The following is a 12,599-nucleotide window of genomic DNA, read 5'->3' as shown; positions in this document are numbered from 1 at the left end:
ATGAAGAATTATCACCACAGACTGATTGTGTTGTAGCTGCTGCAGTAGCGAGCCAATCACACGCCGCATTAAATCCAAGAACGCCTGCAGTGATTGGCTGTGAGCAAAACCATACAAATGATCTGGATACAAAAAGGACTGAATGCAGGTATCGTCTGACTGGAGAAGTTTCAATACGACTAGCTGCTACTAGCATAGCTGCTACTAGCATAGCCACTACTAGCATGGCTGCTACTAGCATAGCTGCTCCTAGCATGGCTGCTACTAGCATAGCTGCTACTAGCATAGCTGCCAGACAAACTGAAAAACTTCTTGTGTCTGTTTAGTTTCTTTTAGGTCAGAAAGTTTGCATATGAACCGGCAGTAATATATAAACATATATTTCATGGGATGGAAGCAGACGAAGGACCCAACTGGTTTTTCATGAAGTGGACCCTCAGCCTGTCACTGAGGAGTCCAGAGGAAACCATAGTTTTAACCACACAAATGTGGAGCGTTTCTTCAACAGCCAACAGAGAGATACAACTTCAATGGGAGCCACCTATGGAACGTAGATGGAACTGGTGTAACAACAGTCCAGTCACCAGACCAGTTACAGAGTCAAGCAGGGGAGAGGTGAACTGGTGTCAGTGGTAAACGCTGGGAAAGTTCCCCGTAAACGACCCCGAGTGGGCCAACAAGGAGTCAGGATGGATGCGAGAGGAAGACTTCCTCTTATTGGTTGATCACTTTGGTCAGCCCGGAGAGGAAGGTTTTGTTTTTACTGCTCACGTATATCAACTTCATCTGGAGCTTTCCAGCCGCACTGTCCTCCAACCTGCCTGCTTCCTCTGCACTTCATGATGTCACCATGTCAGGTGCTCCAGGTGAGCCCGGCGCCGCGGGGACGTCTCCAGGTCAGACATTCAGTCCTTCGGCTATACGGCATTAATATACGGTATTAACGTACGGTATTAACGTACGGCATTAACGTACGGAATTAACGTACGGCATTAACGTACGGCATTAACGTACGGAATTAACGTACGGAATTAACGTACGGCATTAACGTACGGAATTAACGTACGGCATTAACGTACGGAATTAACGTACGGAATTAACGTACGGAATTAACGTACGGCATTAACGTACGGCATTAACGTACGGCATTAACGTACGGAATTAACGTACGGCATTAACGTACGGAATTAACGTACGGCATTAACGTACGGCATTAACGTACGGAATTAACGTACGGCATTAACGTACGGAATTAACGTACGGCATTAACGTACGGAATTAACGTACGGTATTAACGTACGGCATTAACGTACGGAATTAACGTACGGCATTAAAGTACGGCATTAACGTACGGCATTAACGTACGGAATTAACGTACGGTATTAACGTACGGTATTAACGTACAGCATTAATATACGGTATTGATGTACGGTATTAACGTAAGGCATTAACGTACGGTATTAACGTACGGAATTAACGTACGGTATTAACGTACGGAATTAACGTACGGAATTAACGTACGGCATTAACGTACGGAATTAACGTACGGCATGAACGTACGGAATTAACGTACGGCATTAACGTACGGCATTAACGTACGGAATTAACGTACGGCATTAACGTACGGAATTAACGTACGGCATTAACGTACGGAATTAACGTACGGCATTAACGTACGGCATTAACGTACGGCATTAACGTACGGAATTAACGTACGGCATTAACGTACGGCATTAACGTACGGAATTAACGTACGGCATTAACGTACGGCATTAACGTACGGAATTAACGTACGGCATTAACGTACGGCATTAACGTACGGCATTAACGTACGGAATTAACGTACGGCATTAACGTACGGCATTAACGTACGGAATTAACGTACGGAATTAACGTACGGAATTAACGTACGGAATTAACGTACGGCATTAACGTACGGCATTAACGTACGGAATTAACGTACAGAATTAACGTACGGAATTAACGTACGGCATTAACGTACGGAATTAACGTACGGCATTAACGTACGGCATTAACGTACGGAATTAACGTACGGCATTAACGTACGGCATTAACGTACGGCATTAACGTACGGAATTAACGTACGGCATTAACGTACGGCATTAACGTACGGAATTAACGTACGGCATTAACGTACGGAATTAACGTACGGCATTAACGTACGGAATTAACGTACGGCATTAACGTACGGCATTAACGTACGGAATTAACGTACGGCATTAACGTACGGCATTAACGTACGGAATTAACGTACGGCATTAACGTACGGAATTAACGTACGGCATTAACGTACGGCATTAACGTACGGCATTAACGTACGGAATTAACGTACGGCATTAACGTACGGCATTAACGTACGGAATTAACGTACGGCATTAACGTACGGAATTAACGTACGGCATTAAAGTACGGCATTAACGTACGGCATTAACGTACGGAATTAACGTACGGTATTAACGTACGGAATTAATGTACGGTATTGATGTACGGTATTAACGTACGGTATTAATATACGGTATTGATCACTGTATACAAGCTTACATTTTTTCATGTCGCTAATGTTAAAATGAGATAATTTAAATTAAAATAAAATGTTTTACACAATCAGACTGAAGAGTTAAACTTGTCCAGCAGCTGCTCAGCTGACCGAACCGACATGCGACAGTTTGTCCCAAAGCTTCGTATGAAACCAATAGTACATAAAGTGCATAATATTAACGTATGCACAGGGAAATATTACAGTATGTAAGCACTGGACACTACATAAATATCCCACAATGCAACGCAGGAGTGACGTCAACACCAACATATCAGACAATGGCGGACAGCGTCCGTCAATAACGCTTCACTTTAAGTGTAAGTTTATTTTTTTAAATTAGCGTTGCAGATGCTGGTAGAGGTGAGGTTGGCACAGGTTACCATGGTTACGCATCTTCAACCGGCGAGGAGGCTCTCAGGAAGTGACGTAATAATTACAGCTCAGATACACACGTGTTGGTTTGTAGTTCATAATTTGTCACTCTGAGTGATGGAGTTACACGATTGGTCGGCCAGCGGTGTCGGAGCTTCCCCATTGGCCGTCGCTCTTTCAAAACCAATCGGAAGGAGCGGTTTTCTGTTACGTCATCAGGAGCGTTTAAAGCGGTTAACCGCAGCTAGACTGACTGTGGATGTATAATAAGAGCTGACGGGGCGCCGCCGCCGCTCAGCCTCGCAGCCAGTTTCTCCCGGTGGCCACTCGCGGTATTGCAGTTAAAATCCCCCCCGCAGACCGCCGTTGTAAAAGAGACGCCTGCCTGTTGACAGGACGCCTTGAACTGCAAACAACGTCAACTATGACTCTTTCTGTTATGAACTTTTGGAGGTTTTATGTTTGTAAAACTTTCCTCGAGCCGAGAAAAGCGATTTAAAAATCTGTGACATCATCACAATATAATGTGTATGGGCCGAGCGGGAGCTTGTGGGCGGGGCCAGCGGGGGAAACACTACTGTGCATATTCAGTGGGCCGCACAACGCGGAAGCAAACCCGGAAGTTAGAAACTTTTTTTGGCGTATGTGCCAGGCGGGCAGCTCCTAGAGGACTGAACGGGCGCTCCATGGTGCTGAGCCGGCGCATGAGGGCCGCCGCGGCCTCGGCGTCTCCTCAGGATGATGTCAGCAGCTCAGCTGGTGGCGGTGCGCCTGACGCAAGGAGGCACGAGGGAGAGAAACAGTTAAAACACCGCAAACAACCATCAATGCAGCGTGAAAATCACGAGATCCGCACGACAAATCACTTTACCAGTAAATATTACTGGGAACCACTACAGAAACCAGAAACCTGCAGGGGAACATTTCATGTCCCAGTCAGACACACCAGCCGCTGAAGTTTAATTTGAATTTTGGCTGTTTTTTACATCAGCAGGGTGGACAAAATATTAGAAACACTATCGTTGTTCTCTGGTTTCTGTGACTAAACTGCTGTTCTGACTTTCATCCGTTCTCTCTGTCCTCCTCCTCCTCTCCTTTGTCTGCTCTCAGGTTTTTTGGTGTAAGAGTCCTTTAATCCAGTGGCTCATCCAGTTAATCCAGTGTGATAATGGCGAGCAGCGATCAGTCGTTCTGCTCTGTTACACGCTCATCAGCAGCTTTAAACTGGAACCAGTCAGCTAGAATCAAATCTGAACTGGGATCAGTGACGTTCACGTGTGACCTCACAGCCAGATTGTGTCTGAAAGGTCAAAGGTCGCTGTGTTCCTGATCATTCATCGAGACCGACTGCAGGAAATAAACAACATTTTACATTAAATGGAAACAATAACGTCAATAAAACCTTTAATTAACGTTTAATTAACCCTTAAACCTTCATTTCAAAAGCCTTTAATTAACACATTAAGTGTATTTTAAGAGTTTAATGACTTTAAATGACATGAACTGTAAATATGAAACAAATCCATCATAAAGGATTCAGTATTTAATACTAATTAATGAACAGATTATTATTAGATTATTAATAGATTTTTAATGGATTATTAACGACTTATTAATGCTTATTAATGAGTTTTCTGCATTTTAAACCTTAATGTTTACAAAGCAACATTACAGGTTCATTTCCTTAATTCATTTATTATTTTTTCTAATTAAGGTATAAAATCAGCTCAAAGGTTTAATAATTAATGGATCAAGTTATAAATAAATTCATGGTTTTAATGTGTTTTCTGTATTTTAAAGGTTTTTCAGGAGTAAAAAACATAAAATGTACAAAATAACATTAAAGACACTTTTATAGAAATAGAAACTTTTCCATCAAAGGTTTAAATTCACCTGTAATTTATTAATTAATATGTAATGAATTATAAATGTTTAAAGGGTTTTTATGGTCTCAACAGTTTAATCATTTAATATTTACTGAATGAAATGAAAACCATCATTTTCACCTTCAACAGGAAGCTGTTTTAAATTCAGATGATTTAAAGTTTTTAATCCTCTTAAACCTGAATTTAATCCGTGAAAACATTTTAATTATTTAAGGTTCTTTTCTGTTGTTTTTATTATTTTACTGCTTCTGTGGATTTTAGCACCTGTAGATTATCAAGATTAACATCATTCATTAAATTCATCTTCACATCGTACCCGTAAAAATCACTTTAATGGTGTTACTGGATTTACTGGAAGTGTGAAAACACCAGTGAAATAAAATAAGAACAAAAATATCAAGAAATTCAGTGTTTGAGCTTCATGATGAATTTCTGCTTTGTTTTGTGATAAAATGTCTGAAGGAAGCAGGTGTGATGGAGGAGGAGGAGGAGGAGGAAGAGGAGGAGGAGAAGGAGGAGGAAGAGGAAGAGGAGGAGGAGAGGGAAGAGGAGCAGGAGGAGGAGGAGGAGGAGGAGGGAGCGGGAGGGAGCGGGAGGGCTGGACCTGCAGGAGGATCACATCAGTCCGCAGGTCACCATCACCTCCTCACTAACACTCTGCCTCTCTCTCTGCTCCTCCTGGCCCGGCTCGGCTCGGCTCGGCTCGGCTCGGAAGGTTTTCTGCTGGAGCAGGACACAGAGCGGGACAGGACAGGAGCGGGACCGGGACCGGGACCTGTCCGGTCATGCTGGGCGCGGTGAAGATGGAAGGGCACGAGGCTCCGGACTGGAGCGGATACTACAGCGAGGAGGTCGGTCACTCTCTGTCCGCTTTACCGCCGCTTCCTCCGGGGAGCTGCGGCTCTCACACCCGGGTCACACCGGCCCGGACCCGGTGCTGACTAACCCACATTTAACGGAAAATTCTCCAGTTTAAACCGATAAACTTCACATCCGTTTCTGTCCCGGAGAATTCCCGGAAAATTCCCGGAATATTCCCGGAGAAACGCGGAGACAGAAGCGACGCGGCGGCTTGTTTCTACACAGTAAATAAAAGTTACTTTAATGAAGTTTTTGATGTAAATTAATTAACTTTATTTAAAAAGAAGAAAAATGTTTCAGCTTCATAAAAAGATCAAAACTATAATCACAAACTTTAATTAATTATAAACACAATGTTTGATTAATTAAATCAAATGAAATATCAGAGACACACGAGCTGCTGAAAATATGTTGAACACATGTTGATCAATACATGTGATCAGCAGCGGACTTCACAGATAATCAATAAACGATCGTTCGCTTCTGTTTGTGCATCAAACTGAGATGAAGAAGAACATTATGAAGTAATATTGATCATGTGATTTAACGGGACTCCTGATTTTTTAATAAAGCTGATTATTGATCCAGTTATTGATCAGCAACATGTTAACGGAAGTTGTCTCTTTAATGTTTAATCACTTACAGACTTTTTATAATAATTAGACAATAATGAAGTAAAATCAGCTGTTTTACAGCTGATGACAGATTTCTATAACCTGATAAATGTTATTGATTATTTCTGTCAGCGGCGGCGCACGCGCTGTTTCAGATTATTATAGAAATAGAGAATTAAATGTTGTGATTTTGATGATTTTAATTCATTTTAATGTTGATTAATGTTCGTGAAATGTGAGAATTAGCTTCATTATAAACATTAAATATAATGATATTAGTTATATAAAATTATTATGTCAATGAATTGTGATGTTAAATGTTTAATAGTTTAAAATGTTATTATTATTATTATTATTATTATTATTATTATTATTATTCAATGTGTTTATTGATGTTAATATGAAATGTGGTCATTATATTGTTTTTAAACAGAAACATTTCAGTTCAAAACTAAAACAAAATGAATAATTTAAGAGGAAAGTGATGAAGGACAGGTGACGTAAGACATTATCAGTTTGATCAGTTTGATCATTGATCGTTTAAAGTTAATCGATCTGTGATTAAAGTCTCCACTGCGTCGCTTCATTTTACTTTAAAATACTTTTTGTTTATTCATAAAATCATTTCGTAGATTAAAGGACGTTTCAGTGTGTGTGTTGATGAATTTACAAATAATAAAGTTATTGATAATGTGAGTTTAAGGGGATTATTAATTGATCCATTAAAAGCTGTTTATGTAGGACATTATTAATAAACTGTTAAATAGTAAAACTCATTTAAAATCTCAGTTTCTTAATGAACTGCTTTTGAAATGAATGTGTTTTTGTCTTTTAAATGTTGATACATTACAGTCATATCTCTCTTAATATCTTTATTTTTGGTGTTTAATTTGTCCATAAATTATCATCTTTAACAGATTATTAAGGAGATATTTAATAGATTATAATCTTATCGGACAAAGTTCAAAGGTTTATTAAAGACTGTAAAAACTCCTCACGTAGCATTAAAACATCTGTTCACACTTTAAAGGGGATTAAATTTGAATTTCTTGTTAAACATGTTGTGTTTTCAGGGTTTAATTCATGTAAAGATATTATAATACATTTAGGAAAAGTATAATTGTTTAACAGTGTTTTAAATTGATATTTAAAGGTAAGTCTGCTTCATTTGTTAATTAAGAGGTTTTTATTTCACCTGTTCAGATAAATTAAAGTTTGTTCTCAGTTTGAACTCAGTCACATAAAGCAGGAACCGTCTACTGATTATTGATTATTGATGCATTGAGGACGTAATTCTGTTTGTCTGCTGTTTGTTTTGGTGCAGAAAAAAGAATCTGAGCAAGAGTCGAGCTAATGATTGGATCTCTGATCTGATGCACAAACAAACAAACAAACAAATAAATAAATAAGATCTAAATGAATCGGTCTGTCTCGCCGTCCGGCCGTTCGGTTGTATATGTGTGTTTTCAGCCTTTCTGATGTGTCTCACTAGAGAATTCCATAATTTTGTGGCATAGTTGAAGAAAGCAGCGTCCTCCAGCAGATTTCCAACCTCTGAAAGAGCAACAGCAGCGGACCTGAGGACACATGGGGGGACAGTAACCACATGGGCTGGTTCTGACCCTTTAAGAGCTTTAAAAACAAGTAAAAACACTTTAAAATCAATTGTAAAATAAAGATGGAGCCAGTGTAGAGAGGCTGCGGTAATATGCCTCTCTTCCTTGTCGTAGTCAGGAGCTCGGCAGCTGAACTCTGGATGAGCTGCAGCTTTTCAGTCATATTTCCAAGGCGACCCGTAAAAAGATCATTACAGAAGTCAAGCTGACTCGATATATAAGCATGAATTCATTTTTCTGCATCTTTTAAAGTTAAAAATGGACATAGCTTCGTGATATTGCTAACACTTTAAAAAGCAGTTTTGGTTTGTTGTGGTTTTTGTTGTTTATTTGATGTTTAAAATTCAGATCAGAGTCTAAGATGACTCCGAGGCGTTCTGGTTTCTTCTGATTACCGAGTTCCTCGTGCAGCAAATCTCTTTTGGCTTTTGGGCTGACCAGAAGAATTTCTGTTTTCTCCTGGTTTAGTTTTTGAAACTTATTGCTCATCCATTTATTGATTGCTGACAAGCAGTTAATCAGGGAGCTTGGATCATTTGGTTCGACTGACATGTATATATGTGTATCATCAGCATATTGTGATCTCTGACGATAATATCTAATGGAGCATATATAAGCAGAAAAGATATAATATAAACGTCTCAATGCAAAACACAGCTGGTTCTGGTCTAACTGGTTCTGGTCTCTCTGCAGGTGTACTCTCCGATGGCGGGCAGTGGGATGGGTTCTGGTCTCGGGATGGGCTCTATGTCGGGCTACATGTCTAGCAGTGGGACCACATCGGGATCCTTCAACATGTCGTACGGCGGCACTGGCCTAAGCCCTGCCCCCGTGGCAGGGATGGGTGGCTCCGCTCCAGCAGCCATGTCCGGCCTCGGCGGGGGCGTGGCTTCGATGGGCGGGGCACTGAGCCCATCCGGGATGAGCTCGGTGTCGGCCCAGCAGGCCTCGATGGGTCTGAACCCATATGGTGGCATGAGTCCTGCCATGAGCCCTGGCATGGCATATGGCGGTGGCGGGCTGAACCGGAGCCGTGACAACAAGGCGTTCAGACGGAGCTACCCGCACGCCAAGCCGCCGTATTCTTACATCTCACTCATCACAATGGCGATCCAGCAGGCCCCGAGCAAGATGCTGACGCTGAGTGAGATCTACCAGTGGATCATGGACCTGTTCCCATACTACCGGCAGAACCAGCAGCGCTGGCAGAACTCCATCCGGCACTCACTTTCCTTCAACGACTGCTTTGTCAAGGTGTCGCGTTCACCTGACAAGCCGGGAAAAGGCTCGTACTGGACCCTGCACCCGGACTCGGGGAACATGTTTGAGAACGGCTGCTACCTGCGGCGCCAGAAGAGGTTCAAATGTGAGAAGAAGATGACGACGAAGTCTGACAGCAGGAAGGAGGGTGGAGGTGGAGGGGGGGCAGCGTCTCCTTCTGGGGACTCCATCAAACCTCCAGGACTCCTGGACTCCTCTTCCCTGCCCTCCTCCAGCCAGGCAGCCTCGCCCCCCGGCCTGGACCTGCGGGGGGCCAGTGGGGCGGCGGACCTGAAAGTGTCTGGCTCCCAACTCCTGTCCTCCCTGTCGCTACCCCCCCCACTCCATGGCGCACGAGTCCCAGCTCCACATCAAAGGAGACCCCCACTACTCCTTCAACCACCCGTTCTCCATCAATAACTTAATGTCGTCTTCAGAGCAGCAGCACAAACTGGACCTGAAGGCCTACGAGGCCCTGCAGTACTCGTCCTACAGCACTGGGGGGGCATCCGGCCTCGGTGGGCGGACCATGGAGCCTCTGGAGGCCTCGTACTACCAAGGAGTGTATCCCAGACCGCTGCTCAACACCTCATAGTAGCTGCTGCACCTCCTGTTTGTTTACTCTGCATGCAGCCGTCCGGACTTCCTGTTGGACTGTGAGCGGATGCAGGACCCGATCCGGGTTCTGGTTTCTGCAGCAGCTGAACTGAACTTCTGCACTGTGACCAAACCAGGACTCAAACAGTCCCACTAACATTCAGAGGACCTGCCCCCCTTTTACACACAGAGACACCAAAACAGGTCAGAAACACATCCAGCAACACTTTATATCCAGTCAGACCAGTATCCCCAGTGTCACTAGTCAGACTAGTGTTACCAGTCAGACTAGTATCCCCAGTATCACCAGTCAGACCAGTGTCACCAATCAGACTAGCGTTACCAGTGTCACCAGTCAGACCAGTATCACCAGTATCACCAATCAGACTAGTGTTACCAGTGTCACCAGTCAGGCTAGTGTCACCAGTATTACCAGTCAGACCAGTGTCACCAGTCAGACTAGTGTTATCAGTATTACCAGTCAGACCAGTGTCACCAGTCAGACTAGTATCACCAGTATCACCAGTCAGACTGGTGTTATCAGTATCACCAGTCAGACCAGTGTCACCAGTATCACCGGTCAGACCAGTATCACCAGTCAGACCAGTGTCACCAGTCAGAGGCTGTGTCACCAGTATCACCAGTCAGACTAGTGTCACCAGTCAGACCAGTGTCACCAGTATCATCAGTCAGACCTGTATCACCAGTCAGACCAGTGTCACCAGTCAGAGGCCGTGTCACCAGTATCACCAGTCAGACCAGTGTCACCAATCAGACTAGTGTTATCAGTATCACCAATCAGACCAGTATCACCAGTCAGACCAGTGTCACCAGTATCACCAGTCAGACCAGTGTCACCAGTCAGAGGCCGTGTCACCACTATCACCATTTAGACCAGTATCACCAGTCAGACCAGTGTCACCAATCAGACTAGTGTTATCAGTATTACCAGTCAGACCAGTGTCACCAGTATCACCAGTCAGACCAGTGTCACCAGTCAGAGGCTGTGTCACCAGTATCACCAGTCAGACCAGTGTCACCAGTATCACCAGTCAGACCAATATCACCAGTCAGACCAGTGTCACCAGTCAGAGGCCGCGTCACCAGTATCACCAGTCAGACCAGTGTCACCAGTCAGAGGCAGTGTGCTCCATGGAAACAGGAAGTAGCCTGTCTGGAACTTTACGGGTCACATGAGGAACATTTAAAGACCAGTGAGGAGAACCTCAGTGGTCCTGCTGGAACCGGATCAGGGAGGAACGAGGTCATTTAAAACTTTATTGACAAGTGAAAGAACTTTAACATCAGTTCTAACAGATGTCAGTGATGTCATGTGATCAGCTGTGTGGTCATGTGATCCTGGCAGCAGCTTTCTGAACCAGTTACCTTATAGATGTGTATTACCAGTAATAACTGGTCTAAAGACCAGTAATGCTGCTGAAAGGCTCAATGAAACCAACATGTTTGAGGCGAAGCTGCTGTCTGCTGGTCTGCTCTCGTTAGGCTCCGTTATCTTTTGGTAATTTGATTAATTGAAAATTGGACGCGCGGCCCCTCGCAGGTCAATCTGCAGTTTTAGTTCAGGTTTATTGGCAACACTCAATTATAAACTCACACGCTCTCATATTCTCATATTAATCATATTTTAAAATCCAACTCGTTGATACGATAAAGTCCTGAAGTCGTTTCATCGTCGTCTCTGATGATCAAACATTTAACGAGATGTTTCTAGATTAACTGAAGTCTGAACGATGAACGAATATATAAATATAGTTTCCTACAGGTGACCAAGATAAACAGGTAAACAGGTAAACAGGTGAACAGGTAAACAAGTAAACAGGTAAACAAGTAAACAGGTGACCAGGTGAACAGGTGAACGGGTGAACGGGTGAACAGGTGAACGGGTGAACGGGTGAACGGGTGAACAGGTGACCAGGTGACCAGGTGACCAGGTGACCAGGTGAACGGGTGATTAACTTGTTACAAACTCTTATTACTTATTGATTATTGATCTTATTGAATCATCAGTTTCTTGTGTTGAAGTTCGTCCTTCAGAAATTGATTTTCTGTAGAAAGTTTGATCAGCTGATCAGCTTCCTGTTAGTTAAGACGAAATGTTTTACAGGAAATCTGACTTCACTTCCTGTCCGAGAGTCAGAACTGTTTGGTTTGAGCATCTTCGGACCCGTCAGACGGACCGTCAGACCTCTCGCAGGGCCTCGACCCGCAGCTTTAAACTCAGCTTCGGGTTTCTGGTGAATCTAAATGTCGAAGGTCAACTTGTCGTCATGGCGATGCTGATATTTACAGAATCCACTGCAGATGATAATTATTAAAACTTTGATTACTTCTCCCACGACCTCGTCCGCCCCCCCGTGACCTCTGACCCCCCTGTGACCTCTGACCCCTCCCCTCGATTTTAAAGGGTCAGTTCACACAAATGACTGAAACACAGATTTTCCCGCCTCTCAGTTTGACGTCTGTATCGGACACATGGTTTGATCTTCTCTCTGCTGCCGTCAATCGACTGATCAGAACTGATTATTGATCAAACAGTTGCAGTTTTAAGAAATATCAATAACTTTAAAATCTGAACTTCAGGTGGAAATAAAATAAAAATCTGTTTGTTTGTGTTTTGGATGAATCAGGAGAGGAAATCTGATTATTGACGAGTTTTCGATCTCTGAAAGTTATTGATTAATGAAATCTGACTTTAAGGGTTCAAGATCAATTAATCAATAAAATAAATCTGAAGAATCTTGATTTTATTGAAACATTTGATCAATAAATGTTTGTTTTCTTTTATTATTGATCCACCTTCCTGTGCTTTCAG

The 12,599-nt window shown here is 42.9% G+C and overlaps 1 protein-coding gene across 1 annotated transcript; it reads left to right on the top strand.

The window, feature by feature from the left end:
- Positions 1-5,437: 5,437 nt before the first annotated feature.
- foxa1 (forkhead box A1) lies at positions 5,438-11,140 on the top strand. Its single transcript, XM_042436803.1, is given in 3 exon segments — positions 5,438-5,669; positions 8,603-9,508; positions 9,510-11,140. Coding segments are annotated over 3 exon segments (1,227 nt in total). The 5' UTR covers positions 5,438-5,603; the 3' UTR covers positions 9,765-11,140.
- The last annotated feature ends 1,459 nt before the right edge of the window (positions 11,141-12,599 follow it).

This window comes from Thunnus maccoyii, chromosome 16, assembly GCF_910596095.1.
Source record: "Thunnus maccoyii chromosome 16, fThuMac1.1, whole genome shotgun sequence".
NCBI classification, from domain to species: domain Eukaryota; kingdom Metazoa; phylum Chordata; class Actinopteri; order Scombriformes; family Scombridae; genus Thunnus; species Thunnus maccoyii.
Note: the sequence above shows the minus strand (reverse complement) of the source record. Positions and strands in the feature narration are given on the sequence as shown.